Source organism: Brienomyrus brachyistius, chromosome 20 (assembly GCF_023856365.1).
Source record: "Brienomyrus brachyistius isolate T26 chromosome 20, BBRACH_0.4, whole genome shotgun sequence".
Lineage (NCBI taxonomy): Eukaryota > Metazoa > Chordata > Actinopteri > Osteoglossiformes > Mormyridae > Brienomyrus > Brienomyrus brachyistius.
The window spans coordinates 3,842,730-3,860,038 of NC_064552.1; the positions used below are offsets into that span (position 1 = coordinate 3,842,730).

General features: G+C 47.1%; 1 protein-coding gene across 1 annotated transcript; it reads right to left on the reverse strand.

Annotated features, from left to right (window-relative positions):
- Positions 1–4,306: 4,306 nt before the first annotated feature.
- On the reverse strand, positions 4,307–11,678 carry got1 (glutamic-oxaloacetic transaminase 1, soluble). Its single transcript, XM_048987872.1, has 9 exons — positions 11,440–11,678; positions 9,596–9,777; positions 9,097–9,220; positions 8,549–8,661; positions 8,272–8,376; positions 7,845–7,995; positions 7,343–7,508; positions 6,572–6,714; positions 4,307–5,716 (listed from the first exon to the last, which is right to left on the reverse strand). The coding sequence occupies exons 1-9, from the start codon at positions 11,546–11,548 to the stop codon at positions 5,577–5,579; spliced, it is 1,233 nt and encodes a 410-aa protein (XP_048843829.1). The 5' UTR covers positions 11,549–11,678; the 3' UTR covers positions 4,307–5,576.
- Between the last annotated feature and the right edge of the window lie 5,631 nt (positions 11,679–17,309).

Here is a 17,309-nt window from a genome sequence, read left to right on the forward strand (position 1 = left end):
GGAGCCGACTCAACAAGACATGATGTGAATATGAGCATAATTTCATTTTGTATTTTCCGAGAAGAGTCATTTGCAGAGGATCCCACAGAAGGGGTATCTAGAAAGTAAAACGGTTCCTATAAAACAGTTCATTCAAAAGTATAATGGTATAATCTAAACACAGAAGCCATATAGGTTAATCAGCGTGTTAGCAGAATAAACTGAGAATGCATCAGGCACCGGATCCTGCAACCACTGGTACTGTATATCGCTAAAGGGTGCTCTGACCTTGAAGCTCTTGCAAGAGGATGGAAAGTCTGGGGAGAGGGATCGACCTACATGGTGTGATCAGGACCTTTGAATACAACTGCTTTCTGATGAACCATCCATGATGATCCCATCACATTTCACTTGTATACAATCAAACCTACTGCCTCAACGCCCCCCCAGCCAGGTGAGAGCAAATGTTTCGACATCTCGGTTATTCTTAGTTACAAGCATGTATTACTGCAATCTGTCCGTGTTTAGTGAGGACCCAAGTCCACTCTTGATTATAAGCTGTTAATGCTGATGCCTCCTGGTGGCCTGGAGGTCTACCAGCACGTATTACTGAAGGTGAGGCATCTTGTATTGTATTTCAAGGAATTCAAGGTAGTGGAATATGCCTTTTTTAGTCGTCCAGAAAGTTATCAGTCAACCTCTACCAAGTAGCTTTTGAGAAAAAATGGAAGGGTCTGGTTAGAGAAACTAGTTTTGCGTTTTCTGCAGGTTACACAAGCTGTCTTTCACTTGGATTTGCAAAATCGCATGACGCGTTACCTGCTCGCCCAACGAAAGCTGCATAACCACACAACCGGAACCAAAGATTTCAGGACCTTTGACATCAGTCCAAACGTGAAGAATTGGCAACAGACAGAGCAAATAAAAATATGCGGGGATTCTGGCAGCGAGGCCTAGACTTTACACAGTTCGGAGCTCCTCATTTCAAAGATTCCACCTCATGGTATAAGGAAGTGATATGCCTGCTCTAGAGTTACGAGAATCACGGGCAAGTTAAATATGCTTCTATTCCTGCATGTTTGGGCTAAAAAAAGAGCATGACGTTAGACTCCACCAATCTGCCAGAGGTACCAGGGGGTCTGTGATGAGGATGCAGGAAATAAAGCCGGGAGACTTAAAACTCCAGGATGTTAGAATGTGAAATGTGACCAGGGTCCTGATGCGGTCTGACATTTCTGCAACTCAGAGCTTACTTAAGGAGCTGGCTCAGTCCTCTCGTTATATTCAGGGTGCTCACGAACCACACACACAGAGGCGTCCGGTAACATTCCTGAAGCAGAGCTGTGGAATTTAAAACGTCTGCCTTGCCATGCAGGCTAAGGCAGTGGTCATTTGCCTTTTCAACGTCAAAGACTTTGTGTGTACTCTGCTTCAGGGTAGGATGGATAGCCGTACCTACTAATCATCTGGTTTGTTGGGGTAAGGTTTTATGTGATGTTTACGGGGTAGGGTGGGGGGCGGCTATGGATTTGTTATTCACTGTCGTTAGAGCAAGAATCCTGTCAGAGACGGAATCACACTCAGGTCATACGGAGACGTTTGCTATGTCTGCCGTACAGTTGATGCAGTAGTACACAGGCATGGCGAACCTCTTCACTGACAGGGAGCATGTTGTTCAAGAAGCCAGTCAGCTGGGGTCAGGAGCCAAAGGGTCAAAGGTCACAGCAGCTGTCCTGGTGCAGAGGTGGCATGACAGGTGGGCTTGAGGATCAATGACTGAACAGCGCTCCACCTATACTTGGATTCTTCCTGCTTTGGGGGGCTGTTATGAGATGCGACCTTCGACAGCCCCCCAAAGCACCTTGAATGGGTCACCAGCAACTAGTTAATAACTGAAACCACATCTCGGCTGGCTGACTACCCAGCTAGCGGCGCCCGAGAGCCCTTGGGAGTGACAGCGGAGACGAGTGAAGCTACAGATTTTATTTTTTTATTTATTTTGCTTCTTTGCAAAGTTTACTACGGCTGTTCAGTAAAGAGGTTCGGCACGAATTAGAGAAATAGATTTTCTACCCATATAAGTTTTAAAAAAGTATATATATATATGATTTGTATAAGGGAGAAAGATGAATGGTTTAATGTACGGAGAAAGTTTGTGGTTTCACAAGATATTTAAGGGAACCAAAATGTAATTTTACAAGAAGATGTATTATGGACCGAAGCAGTAAAAACTTTCAAAATGCTGTTCATTTATGTACCTTTTGTCTTGAATCTTCCTCACATTTACACACTCCATGTTTTATCCCTTTCAAAGATGAACATTATATTGTCCTTATGAGGTAATACTCTATGGACAAAAGTACTGGGACAAAAGTACTGAGCCTCTTAATCATTGAATTCAGGCTTTTCATTCAGACCCATTGCCACAGGGGTATAAAATCAAGCACCAAGCCATGCAGTGAAAGAATTGGCTGTTCTGAAGAGCTCAGTGAACTCAGGTGTGGTACAGTGATAGGATGCCGCCTTTGCAATAAGTCAGTTTGTGAAGTTTCTTCCCTGCTAGATATTCCAGGGTCAACTGTAAGTGTTATTACTGCAAAGTGGAAGCAGTTAGGAACGGCAGCGACTCAGCCAGGAAGTGGGAGACGGCGAAAAGTAACAGAGCGGGTCACCGAGTGCTGAGATGCATACTGTATGAAACTCGCCAACGCACTGTTGACTCAGTGACTGCAGAGTTACAAACTTCCTCTGGCATTAATCCCAGCACAAAAACTGCTCATGTAATGGGCTTCCATGGCCGAGCAGCTGCATGCAAGCCTCACATCACCAAACCCAATGCCAAGCGTGGGATGGAGTGGTGTAAAGCACACTGCCACTGGACTCTGGAGCAGTGGAAACGTGTTCTGTGGAGTGACGAATCACGCTTCTCTGTCTGGCAGTCTGATGGATGAGACTGGGTTTGGCAGATGCCAGGAGAACGTTACCTGCCTGAGTGACTTGTGCCAACTGTAAAGTCTGGTGGGGGAGGGATAATGGTATGGGGGTGTTTTTCAGGGATTGGCCCTTAGTTCCAGTGAGGACCTCTTAATACTTCAGCACACAGGAGATTATGGGCAATTATATGCTTCCAACTTTGTGGGAGCAGTCTGCAGAAGGCCCTTCTCTGTTCCAGCATGACAGTGCCCCAGTGCACAAAGCAAGGTCCTTAAAGACATGGTTGGGTGAGTTTGGTGTGGAAGAACTTGACTGGATCCACACAAAGCCCTGACCTCAACCCCATCAAACATCTTTGGGATCCACTAGAACAGAGACTGCAAGACAGGCCTTCACATCCAGCATCAGTGCCTGACCTCACAAATGCTATTCCGGGTGAATGGGCAAAAATTCCGACATACTCTAAAATCTTGTGCAAACTTTTCCCAGAAGAGTGGCAGCTGTTACAGCTGCAAAGGGAGGGACTGACTCCATATTGATGCCTATGGATTTAGAATGGGATGCCATAAAGGTTCCTGTGGGTGCAATGGCCAGATTGTCCATATACTGCAGGGTTATTCAATCACGGTCCTCAAGGTCTTAGCCCTGCAGATTTTCTAGCCTTCCTTTGCTCGTGAGCCAGGTGTGAAGCCTCTGGCCAATCAGAATCAGTAATTATTAAACTAACTACCTGGGAAAATTGAAAACAAGGCCTGGATTTGGAATTGAAGGTCAGATTTAAAGCTCCTTGATGTAGTGTATTTTGTCATGTAAAACTGCCTATTTCATTACTCGAGAAGTTTACACATTCCCAGAAGGCAGTTCGTTTCCGCACGCATTTGTCTTTAAAGGTCTTACGGCAGTCAGGAAGCCCAGGCAAATCACAGCTGTGAGTGAAAGAGGGGAGACTTACATAATCACATTGACACCCAGCCAAAGCAAGCGGGGTATTCCAACGCAGGTCCTGCTCAGCCACAAACAGAATGCCTTTGTTTCCCTGCTTCCTCTCATTGGCTACCCGCCATTTAAGGTCTCGTGGGGGTGCCTCCTTTCAGGGTCACATGCAACGTGGTCACATGACACCAGCATTCCTCCCCTTTAATGCCACACCCACCGTTTGCTGACGGAATGAGAAAGTACAGAGGCTTTCTGATTGAGCAGAGGCTTCAGAGAAAGCACTAATCTTATTCTGCTCAAATGACTGAATTGGCACAGTGACATATCCGAGTTCTTTTCATAATTAAAACTGATGGCAAAAAAGAAGCTTTAAAAATGGTTTTACGTAGATGAGAAAGAGTAATGGCATCACACAGGTCACAAAAAACACCTGACAAATCAGCACTGAGTGCTATAATTTATTTTTGAATTAATTCACTTTTATTGCAACATCCTACAGCATGACATTGTGGTGCATAGAAGCCGGTTCATGCACAGGAACATACATTGTTTGCTTGCTTTGGAGGACATACGGGTAGAGGTGGCACACGCAGCAAAGGAGCGCTGGATGAAACCAATAACTGAAGCAACATGCAGACAGTCTATCTGCTGAAACTACTTTACCCAGCATCCTTTGTGACCCTGCACCACAGGTCAGGGTCACCAACTGAGACTATGGGTAATGTAGTCAGGCAGCCATTTCTTTTCTTATATGCAGTACAACCTGACATATGTTACAAATAAATATATCTGTATTTCCACATTACTGGCATATGTTTGGGATCCCAGAAGCCATACATAACCAGACAGCGTAAAACCAGGGCTAAATAAGACTGCAGGTTGAATTTCTTTATTGTACATTTGTAAAATGTCTTTTTTTGCAGATTTAACAGAAATGGAGAAAACAGCAATTTCTGCATCACATCATTCAGACAGTGTCTCAGTGCCATTCTTTCAAGTACAGACTTTCACACGATTATTCTTAAAGTCAACGAAGGTATACGCCACTCACGATGTGTAAAATGGCCAAGAATTTGAGTATTTATATGACACATAATGTTGGTAAAGTAAAAGATTAAAGATTAAATCGCCAGGAATTAAATTACCTTGGAAGCACTGTCTCACTTTGATGTTATCCAGTGTCACCAAGTGCGCGTGACTGTGACATCATGCGTTTCCATGGCGATTCATCATGCTTTATTCCTCGTGAATGTGGGAAAGGATTCTTCCGCCCCATTTGAAGGCTGGAGAGTTACAGATTAGGTCACTCCTCCGGCTCTTAGGAACAGCAGCGCACATTGGGCCAGTTTGCAGAACATTGCCTAGCAACCGAATGCCTTTGAAAATGACATCGTTCTCCCAACCCCCACTGTGAATGAAAGTACTCAGAAACCCTGAATTTAAAAAAAAAAAAAAAAAAAAAAGGAAAACACTCACTAAACCCATAAGACCGACAAGATGCACAAACACTCACAGAAATATCACACACTGACTAAAACATGAACGAATTCTCTTCCTTCCATACTCAGCAATTATCTGAAATGACATGTGCTTTGTGGGACTATCTGCTATGAAAACACCCCCCCACCTCCCCCATTTTCTTTCTCCATCAAGTGCATGATAACGGAAGCAGGGACGGGAAGTACTAGGGGCAGCAGGGTGGCCGGCGCGAGGTGGGGAAGCCCCTCCTACGGGATCTTGGTGACAGCCTCATGGATGGACTCGGCCACGTAGTCCATGTTCTTGCTGGTCAGGCCGCACATGTTGATGCGACCGCTCGCCATCAGGTAGATGTGCTTCTCCTTGATCAGGAACTCGACTTGCTTAGCTGTAGGGGGCAGAGGGAGCAGAGATGACTGCTGAGGAGCTGGGGAATGAGGCGGGTGACGCAATCGGCAGAGGCAGAGGGCCTTGATGACATCAGCACAGACGCTCAGGCGAGCCTACTCATCAATCCGGCTGCTTAATGACCACATGAATTACATCATCTGTATAACAGATAATGATCAGTACAGGAAAGAAACAACCGTCATTCATTAAATAAATCAATGATCGAAATGATCGCACTATTTTTAAAAACGTGAAAGGAAAACTGGTATAGTTCTATAAGAGCGCGATACACAAGTCACCATCACGACAGGTCAATTACGACACAAACAACACGAAACATGAAAGGTATGTTATACTCTCTCTTTATGCACCACATGCATTGACAGCACATAACTGACCTTTGTCCAATTGCTGCATTAGGTTGCAAGTACCATGACCTGTCAGCCGTTTACCTGTTAGTACTAAATACAAGTAACCCGAGTAATGTTCTGTACATGATCATGAAAGGTTGCTCGTTCGAATCCCCGACCAGCAAAGTACCACTGAGGTACCCTGAGGAAGGTTCCCCCCCCCCCAAACACTGCTCTCCGGGGCGCTGAGTTAGCTGCCCCCTGCTGTGTGATGATGTCACATATGGGATAAATGCAGAGGACGCATTTTGTTGTTGCATGCTGTCGTGTGTCAATGACAACAAATCACTTATGTGCCCTTAGCGTGTGAATGCGTGCGAATACCAGGCGACTTACTGGCATCCCACCCGACTTGTACCCTGCCCTGCGGCCCGTTATTAAAAAGGCATGAATGTGAGGGGTGTTTTGGTAGCAGTGTCGCCATGACGACCTCCGGGACGTACGGTTGAGGCCGGTGAAGCTGAACATGCCGATCTGCTGGGTGATGTGGTCCCAGGTGCCAGGGGTCCCCAGGGCCTGTAGCTTGGCCTTCAGCTGCGCCCTCATCAGCAGAACCCTGTCCGCCATGGTTTTCACGTTGCCCTTCCTGGGGACACACAGAGCCGTTCCCTACAGGCTTTTTTCCACTCTCACATCTTACAACATACAAATAAAGCTTTTTTCAATTAAAAAAAAGACTAAATAGCAGAATGGCTTGTGGGACTTAACCCTATGACGGATACCGGGTGTACCTGGGTTAAGAACATGCTACCTATAGACAACTCGTACTGCCATAAAGTCCATTAAAGAAGCTAAACACAATGGTCCGTAATAATGAACACACACTGCTTCGTGACGCTCCTGAAAGCACTGCGCAACTCCTGTGATTCGTCGGCTTGGGGTCCAGTGCTGCATGAAATGACTTCTATTTCCACTGCATTATTTTGTTCCATCTTACCTACAAATTCAGCTTAAAGACAGACCTAGGGAACGGATCTCGTTCGTAACCTGGAGACCTGCCTGGACTTCGGTTCTACCCACAGAGAAAGAACTGGCTGCAGAACCGCATCAAAACCTAAGGCACTATGCAATACCAGCAGTCGGTTCCCATAATCCAAATGGTTCCCAAGCGGGTTCGCACACATTGTTCAAAGAGCACTGCTGGGCTGCAGCGCTCTTACAACAAGAGTGCCACCGTGTGGAACTTAAGCGGAATGACCAGGAGGGGGCCGTACCATTCCTCAAACAGCTCCGGCGTGGTCAGTGTGACAGCGACTAGACGGGCACCCTGCGAAGGGGGGTTGGACCAAGTGGTCCTGACGATCTTCTCCATCTGGGTCAGGACACGGGCCAGGTTCTCGCCATCGCTGGCCACAACAGTGAGGTTCCCCACTCTCTCGTCTAAATGAAGAAGACCCATCTGTCAGACGGACAGGCTGAAATTTTGTGGCTTAATGACAGTTGGTGCAACCATGGTTTACAAAAGAGCAGAACCCTATTGAAGGTCACAATGGATACTTCTGTCCCACCAAATAACTGCTAATGCTGCCTGTGTTGAGAATGAGTATAAATCCCTGGAGTGAAATGCAATGACGAATTTTGGCCTGATGATTAATATGACTGATAATTAACATAAATAAAAGTGGTTTGTGTTTTTATTTTTCAAGAAAAAAATCGCTTTCAAAAAAAGTTACAGAATATACAGATCTCTAGCACGTTCCCCTCAGAGATACTCACTGTACAGTCCAAAGTTCTTGGAGAAGGACTGAGCACAGAAGATCTCAAAGCCCTGGGAGACAAAGTAACGGACAGCCCAGGCATCCTTCTCCAGGCTCCCAGAGGCGAAGCCTTGGTAGGCGGAGTCAAAGAAGGGGAAGAGACTCCGCCTCTGGAGAGAGAAACCAGAAGCGAAGGTCAGGCGGCAGCATAGAAGCTGGACGTACCATGAAAAGGCTCCGGAAGACAGCTGCTTTGGTCAAATATGTAGTGTAAATAGTCAGAAGCATAAAATATTAATCATATTCTTTTGGCCAAACATATCTGCCAAGCACACGGCTGGGGGTGGGAGACATGATATGGTAGGACAAGCTCCATACTCTAACATGAGCCAGGTGGTACATGCATCCCATCATAGCTCGCCCCCCGTCCCCAAAGCCCACTGCACCTTCATCACATCTGCAATCTGCATCCACTCCTCCTGGGTGGGGTCAGTGCCGGTCGGGTTGTGGGCGCAGGCGTGTAGCAGGATGATGGAACGTTCCGGAGCATTCTGGGGGGGGGGAGGAGGACAGGAGGGAGCAAAACCATTAGATAGAGCAGAGACCCAAAGCACATTCCTCTAAAATGGGCATTCAATCAGCAATATAAAAGCGCAGGATCTAGGCGTCCAGACAAGAGTCACCATCCATCCACAGACCTCCAACCTCCTCAGCCAGCCTCACCTCCAGGTCAGCCAGGAAGCCGGCCAGAGCCAGCCCACGCTTCTCGGGCTCCCAGTACCTGTACGTCCGGATGTCCTGGAATCCAGCATCAGTGAACACACCATTGTGGTTCTCTGGGATGGGGGGGGGACATCAGTAAGTATAAGGGACATAAGTAACAAGGCAGCACTCCACCCAGCATCTCTTCTGTAGGATTCCGATTTGCAATGACCTCACCAGCCACACAATCACATGCTAGACAGTATCTGAAGAAGACAGAGAACCTCAAGCAGCCCACAGATCCGTGTCTCTAAATGCACTTCCTGTCACACGCAGGTGTTCCGGGTGGCTGGTTTGAGTCCGCATGCAGCCGTCGTCATTTTCAGCTTAGCAACCAGTACAAGTTCCCTATTAATAGCAGTGACATTTTACTGCCCTCCGCTGTAATTAGTTTTCTTTTCCCACCGCTGTTCAGCAAGCAGCGAGAAGAGAGACCACAATTACCGCCCATGACTGAGCTCAATTTCCCGTAACGCTTAAGCTTCCAGAACTGCGCCAAACACACTCACCCCACGTCGGTGTCGACACATAGACGGGCGTTCCTGTGTTGTTATTGCCGTTGTACCAGCGTCGAAGAAACTCTGCTCCAACCTTCAGGGCCCCAGTACCTCCCAGGCACTGGACACCTCCCACCTGTACGACAGGTGAGGGTAAGCCCAAGACACATATAACATATAATACGGTACCATAAACATCCATGTGAACAAGACCTCAAATGTTGTAACCAGTTGAGTTCATGGGTGTCGCCACCATTAAATATGGATGGCAGGTGTCCCCCTATTTTATAATTTTTCGTTAGGACCCCCCCCCCACATTAATTTTATGCCAGTGTGTCCCCCCCCCCCACATTCAAAATGCTTCTCACGCCCCTGGTTGGGTTTTAACCCATGTCAGATCTTCCAGTATGTCAGTGGACCAAAACTCACATTGAAACAATCTTAAAATCATAAATCCCCGATTTCCAAGGACATTGTGAGCGAAGTCCTGCTTCATCTAATGAGGACCTACCCGCTTCTCTTTGATGGCAGGGCTCTCCTCCCCCAAAGCAATCTTGGATGAACTAGAACGAAATTCTGGCAGCCCCAGGATGGGCAGGTACTCGTGATTGAGGCTCTGGTCCTCCACAATCATCTGCTCTACCTTCTTCACCACAGGCAGCACCCACGGCTGGCAGTCATCTGTCCTGTAAGCTGGAGAGGCAGCAGCAAAGGGAGAAAGAGGTACAAGACCTCATTTTAGGACCAACGTGCAACTTCTGCATTTATTTATTTACAGAGGTGCTCAAGGGACCGAATGGTGCAATCGCTAAGCCAACCACAAGATCTGAACCAAGGACCTTTACATCACCGGCGCAGAGTCCTACACTGATGAGCCACACACACACATCCCAGCAGGCATGCAAGAACTTCGTATCTAAAGGACTTCAACCAGCAAAGTCAGCAACTCCAAGCTTTATTTTATATGGTGTAATAAAGGGCAACCCCTTGCCTTCAGTTCGCAAGTTCAAAGATAGACCATTTAACGGCTACCGTATGCATAACAAGTCTCCACAGCAGGCGCTGAAAGGGCGGCCACTGGTGTCCGGTTACTCATGTTGGCTCCACACCCAACAGCTTCCTCAGTGGAAGCCAAGGTCATGCTGAGACTAAGAACTCACAAGTACAACAGGGAGAAACGTGATCAGGTGCCCTCTAGCATGCTGCCCTCAGACTCATTGTTATTAACGAGGGAACAGAGCCAATCAGGAGGGACGGGCAAGGAGGAGCAAATGAGAGAGGAGAACTTGCAAGAGGAAGCCGGACAGGCAGTCAGCAATTCTTGAAGGTGAGAGGGCCCGCTCCCTCCTCGATGCCTGCATGGGGCTGCCAAGAAGCTGCAAAGACTTTTGCTTGCCGATCTTCTCCTCGGGTGGCTAATGCTTAAATACAGCTAAAGGTTTCCTACCAGGACATTTCGAGTTCACAGCGCTAAGGACTCCTCCCTCCTCCATTGCTGTTCCTGGAACGTCACTTTGAACAGCAGCCATGAGCAGGTGCGGAGGGGGAGGGGGGTGGATTGTTGAGAGTCCTGGACCACCGTGTTTCTCAGATCACGCAGAGTAACCATGTTCCTCAGAGATCTCACAGACTCCAACCTCAGCAGACTGGCATAATAGAAGACTTTCTTCTGCCACTCACTGGTGACTACATGCAACAAGTCGTCTTTATAGCCTTCCTAATCCTAACCCCCAGCATGATGATTTGGTGCAGTTCAGATCACTGCACGTCTGTCTTATTCACCACCAGCATCTGTCCTGCTAGTGAGGGGGGAAATCTTTCAAGCAGTGAAGAAAAATCACTTTGTTAAACAGAAATACTGATCACTGAAAACGAGGAGAAGAAAGCAGAATGCATAGAATGGGTAGAAAATATTCCGGTGAAATGTTATAATCTACTGCAAGATTATTTAAAAGGTTTACTGGAGATAAGAAATCGGTCTCCCATGCAGTGATCCGTCACCTGGGCTACATTAAACTCCGCGATAGATTTCGCTTTATCACCCAATGCATACTTGCAAGACCATCCATACGAATAACAAACACACAGACGGATAGGGGAAGTAATACACCAGGAAGAAGGCAACGCTGCTTTTAGACGCTCTGATACCTTCTTAATACCTATTTGTTTTTTTATAGAGGATCTTAGATTTCTGCGGATTGTACGTTTTCACTCCGCTCCAATCACGCCGAAAGGTGACATAACCACTCCCTGTAATGAAATTCCATATTTTACGTCTTGATTCTCTAAAACAGGCAAAGCATTACGTTAACATTTAATCTGATCATTAATGCTTTTTTAAATATATTTCCTCACCTCCTACACCCAAGTTGACCTTTCTCGGGTCGGTGTCCTCCCGAAAGTCTGCCGTGAGCTTGAAAACAGCCACGGGTGCGGCTTGCGGGACTTCGCTGAACACCGACATAGCGGTTTCTGAGAAGCGGGGAAAACAGGTACAGCGGGACTCTACAGATGACCGACGCGGAATTAGGCAGCAGCAGAACGGGCGACTTTCACCTTCAGCCGGAGTCTCCGGAGAAACGGGCGGAGGCGCGCTGGCCAATGAGCGCCGCGCCGCGCTGCCGGCTCGCCCTCGGACCGACCAATCACAGTGAGGCTTGTAAAAGGTCAAGGGCTGATGTTGACAACGCGGTGGGCACGAGTTTCAACGTCAAAGGGAGATTGATACGCGTTCTGGCCAATGAGCGCTGTCCGTGGAGTGCGTGGTTTCCGTGGAAAGCCGATTTCTGCAAAGTCGGATACATTCCTGTTAATAAATAACATTATCTATCTATCTATCTATCTATCTATCTATCTATCTATCTATCTATTTATCTATCTATCTATCTATCTATCTATCATCAATGTTTTTTAATGATTAATATTTTATTTGTTTTTATTGTGATTCTGTTAATGCATGAAATTGATGAATACGTGATACTTAATATTTTTCTTTAAATCCGTGCTATTTCAAAGTTATGCAAATAAAAAAAGAAACCATTAGGAACAATGAACTTCAATGACTTTAATACGCCATAACTGTTTTTTTTTCCTCATTGTGTTTGACTCTATAATATCCGATAACCATATCCATGGCTTGTATGGATGCATGAACGCAAAGTTGAAGGAATTAATTATTCCACCACAAGGGGGCAGTCAGCACCCGGGATTTGAGTTTTCTAACTTTATTTCATTTTGCCTAAAGTACAGGGTCTAAATTCATTCTGACTTCCCTCTCAACCACACACACCTTATCGGAAGATTAAAGGGCTTGAAGATAGGAAACAATAATACCTCTGTCAACAGTACCTCGCCTTTCTTAGATTAAGCACACATTACAGAAGCAGGGCTGTAGATCAAAATGTGGTCTTGGACACGTGCCATTTGTAGGTCTTCTTCGGTGAACTAAACACTGTCAGGTTTAATGTTTCTTTGAAACCCCACTCAAAAAGAGTTAAACACATTTAAAAAAACACACACAAACGCGAGCATGTGGGAGCATCCACACTCATCAGAAATGGGACTTTATGGCGGCACACAGGATTTGGCCACCTTCCATTTTTCTTTTCCTCCGACTCCGTGTAAACACGCCGGCATTTCAGCCTCTCCCTTTCTCTCTTCCTATTCTCCTGCCCGACACCTAAAGTGGATGATAAATTAAGGCTCCTCCGGTTCGTGTGTCTTCCTTGCTGTCCCGCACACCACCTACAGAGGGAGTCACGTGGGCCGGGAGCTCGCTCCTCCGTTTCACAGCTCTTTTTCCCCCTTAAGTGGCTGTGGATTTGCACCTGTGTTGGATTTCAAAGGGCAAGCGGATAATGTGGCTGCTCGGCGGCGATTGGCTCAATTTGTCAGACGCATCGCAGTCTCGTCTCCAGGCCTCGGAGTCCTCTGGGCTCCTGGATTGTGGCAGCATTCCCCCCTTGCTCTTGTGGGCCATGTCATTCTCCCTTTAATTGCCGTGTTCGCTTCAGCGACTCCTTTGTCCAGCGTGACTTCATTAGGTCGCCATTTGTCCATTTCTGTTACGTGCTCCGTCATGTCCCGAAGCTGTTTGGTGCCTCTGGCGAAGCTTGAACCTACAACCTCTTGGTGCAGCTCCCCACCTACGGCAGCCTTAAGACATGTGAGGGTTCCCAGGGACGGTGGACGGTGTTTTGTTTGTAGTTCGCCTAAGCAAAACCTGCATGAAAGCACGCACCAATGCATCTGCGTCCACTTCCTGCGGGCTAATGCCAAACAGCGCGTCTTAAAGCCACTCATCTGCCATGGTATCGCATTTCCCACATGCAGTAGAGATGTAATGCACTGTAAAGAGCCCCCCACCATTTCTGTCATGTCAAAAAAGCTACATCATAATGAAGCACCATAAGAATGGAGGTTTGACTCTCATGATCGGGCTGGAGGGAGGGTATAAAATTCCATAAAGTCCTCAGTTTTATTTTCGCATGCATATTTTCGCGCGCATGACAGATAGTCCGGGTGAAGTTCAGCACTGGCCATCCTGGCTGTGTGGTTCGTCTGCCTCACCAAGGGGTAACGCTGCACACACTATACTGCCTACAAAGGCAAGCAACACCGTAAATACGCTGACACTGAAACTGAAAAAAACTGGATTTTGTTGTCATTGACTGTGATGGGTTGATGCCCCGTCCTGGGTTGTTCTCTGCCTTGTGCCCATAGCGTCTGGAATAGGCTCCAGACCCCCAGTGACCCTGATCAGGACAAGCGATTACAGAAGATGGATGAATGGATGGATGGATTTTATAGTCATTGTGATTTTCATGATGTTTTCTTCCACAGTTGAAAATGTTTCATCACAAGTCAAAGGGAACCTATTTTGGTCACAAGTTGATTTTGATGAAATTTGCCGTTACTGTGTTTGGTACAGCAGTATGGCGGCTCACATTACCAGCACTTTTCAAATGGCTTTGTGCTGCTTTGCCAGGCTGTAGCTCTCTCAACCCGATCATCCCAGGGTTCGAGGCCTGAAACGTGCATGATTGTCTTGTCCTGAGCTGTTGGCGCAGGTGAGGAACTCCAAGAAAGGCAGGAGTCGCCTTCACCTGTCAAGAAGCACCCCTCCCACACACCCCGTGGCCCCTCCCCGCATGGGCCCCCATGCCTGCCCATGTGTGTCATGTACAGTGTGTGTTTTCATTCCTGACAGCCGAGGAGAGGGGAAGCTCCCTGACCTGTAAGCCCTGCATTTATGGGATTTACGAGCTCGCAGAGCAGAACTTGGGGCCCAAACGGGGGAGGGGGGCTCCATGCCTGGGGGGGGGGGGGGGCGTCAAAACTGCCTGCAGACAAGATACTGCCCAGGACTGTGAGTGACCGTTCATCAGTGTAAACGCTCACTCTCTGGCCAGACCCCCCACCCCCCCCCACCCCGGAGCACCTCAGGCTACCACTCCTCCAGAAGGCAGGGCTACTCCATAGCGTCCGTGGACACAATCCCCCAGCATGCAGCATCTTGCCCAGGTGACATGGGGGGGGGGGAGCTCCATTCCACCATCATGCAGCAGAGTCCTGAAGCTACTTTGCTGAAGCTGTAGTTACATTATGAGGTTCAGGTGGGGGAGGGGGGTGAAAAAAAACATGAAGGTAGTGGACCGGAGCTCGACCCAAAATGCTGAAGCGCAGAGCCCCTTTTCTCAATGAACAGACCCTCACTGATGGCCCTTTACTAACAGAGAGTCACATGGACATTTCTACCCCCCCACCCTGGGCAGACCTGGGCTTGACTGGACATAAATCAACGACTTTTTTAAACCGTGGAACGAAACTGACATTCCCCCAGACTCACGGGGCGGCCGCCACGGGCCAGGCAGGACGTGATCCGTGTAGATACGCGTAAACAAACAACATTCCTGCACAGACCTTGGGGTGGGGTGTGGTGTGGTGTGGGGGCGGGGAGGGGGGGGGCAGCTCAATGTCTTACATTAGCGAGGGTCAAGGAAACGTGTTGAATGATTGTCCTTTGAACCACATGGCTGCCGCTTGGCTTTTCTTGGGCAGTGCCTGTGAGTCTGAACAAAGACCTGGCCTTATCAGCTCAAGGGAAAGAGGAAGCTGATGGTAGGACACCCTAGACCCTTGGAGGAAGACTTATTATTATTGGCATCTACCTAAGTGCCTAATTAAAAGAAGCTGATGGCGGGACACCCTAGGCCCTCGCAGGAAGAAATTATTAGCCTCCAGCTAACTACCTAATTAAAATGACTGTTTGTGTATTTACATTTATATATGCTCATACATATACTATATATACACAGAGTGAGTGAGAATATATAACATATATTTCAAACCATCAAGCAAATATAATACCAAGTATTTTACACCATATATAATTATTCGCATCTGTAATCGTACAAAAACAAAAACTATTGAGATCTGCCATTCAGAACTAATCTACATAGTGTATGTCCGTGACGAATTATATGTCCATGACATTAATATGTGACATGACACAGATGTCGGTGTCAGTGTCACCAGCTGGACACGATTCGCGGCTCTCAGGGCCCCTGGAAACCACATGAACCTCATGCCGTGATTGATACCGTGTCTCCTACGGTCCGACCAGACCAGACCCCGGAGCCGAGACCGGGATCAGATATGACCCTTTTTAACAATGAAAGGAGTGACGATTCCACAATGTGAATGAAAACAATGACAGGCCAGGGGGCTGATTTATGATCGAACTGATTAATGGCCTAAGGAAAGCTTTTGTTATATGCTACTGTTTGTGTGTTTTTAATAATGACAGTGTCTTTTATAAGAAATCACACAGAACAGGGTGCTATTTGTTAATTCTTCCTATACTGAAACCACTTGACTTGAGGGGACACAAATATTGTAGTATTATGCTATTGCCTATGTGTTAATTAACCAAAAACTGTTACATACTCATCTCATTTTAATTCATCATTAATGAATCGTGACGCATGTTTTATCTCACGCAATTACCACAGCTGTTAATTCTGTAAACCTTTGTGAGCTACTGAAGGTGCAAATCGTGAATAACACAAGTGAAATACTGAGCTTGTGTTTGTTCATCAGTAATGAATCATTATGTATCTTATCTCGAGTAGTGACTATGTTTGTTCATGAGTTGTACTTCAGTAGTAGTCGTATTTGTGTATTTGTGTAAGTATTTGTGGCCCCTCAGGTAAAGTGTTACAGAAACCATCCATCCATCCATCCATCCATTTTCCAAACCGCTTATCCTACTGGGTCATGGGGCTCACCGAAACCACCTTATTATTTAATTACAAGCAATTTCTTTGGGGGTGGTACGTAGCAGAGTGGGGTAGGGATCTAGATGGTCATGGGCTCGAATCCCATAGCTGAGTAATGATATCACAGCTGGGCCAGTGAGCAAGGCCCCTAAATGTCCCTGGGGGGGCAGGCCGGTCCTGTACTCTGACCCCAGAACTTGTCCTCACCTGTATACACATGTGTGCCTGAGCTGCTCATGTACCGCTCGTCTTTTTAAGCAGCAAGAACTTTCATCACCAAAAACCTTTATCTCTTCATCATTAGGAATCAGATTAGCAGCCTTCAACAAAAAGTATCAATCGAGTCACTGTGAGTCACTGTGAGTCACTGTGTGTCACTGTGAGTCACTGTGTGTCACTGTGAGTCACTGTGTGTCACTGTGTGTCACCCCTTTCCAAAAAAAAAAACTGTTATTCTGGCACCTGCATTTGCGAGGGATCTGGCCAATCAGATAAACAGGTAGCGGCACTGTAAAGGTCAGGGTTCAAGTCCCATGGAGGCCGAACTGTAGTGGCCCTGAGCAGCGTACTTAAGCTGAACCGCTTTAGCGAAACGCCCGGCTGTTAAAATGTCGCGTTGGGTATATGGCGGCTAAACGCCTAAGTGTAAACGTCCATTATATAATCCATTGTGGGTGTGTGGTGATTACGGTCATCATCAATGGAGCAGCTGACAGATAATCCCACAGACACTGGCGCTTAGCCGCATGCTAACAGTAAGGCTTTGACGTTAAAAGCTCAGGTCCGCTGATTCTCAGGGGCACAGGAACCGCCGCTCGGCCCTTGGGACGGGGCGAAGGACGCGGGAGGCAGCTGCACTCACGCTCACACGCTCGCACGCTCTCGTGCGCAGGCACACACACAGTGATAGGAAAGGATTCATTTGTTTTATTTCAAGGACACCAA

What these genes read in the sequence shown, in the direction of transcription:
- got1 (XM_048987872.1), bottom strand. Translation starts at nt 11,548, where the DNA reads ATGTCGGTGTTCAGCGAAGTCCCGCAAGCCGCACCCGTGGCTGTTTTC. An exon ending in AGATTGCAGATGTGATGAAG is followed by an intron (nt 7,996 to 8,271) that starts GTGCAGTGGGCT and finishes TTCTCTCTCCAG; the next exon opens with AGGCGGAGTCTCTTCCCCTT. An exon ending in CCGGAGCTGTTTGAGGAATG is followed by an intron (nt 6,715 to 7,342) that starts GTACGGCCCCCT and finishes GTGTGTCCCCAG; the next exon opens with GAAGGGCAACGTGAAAACCA.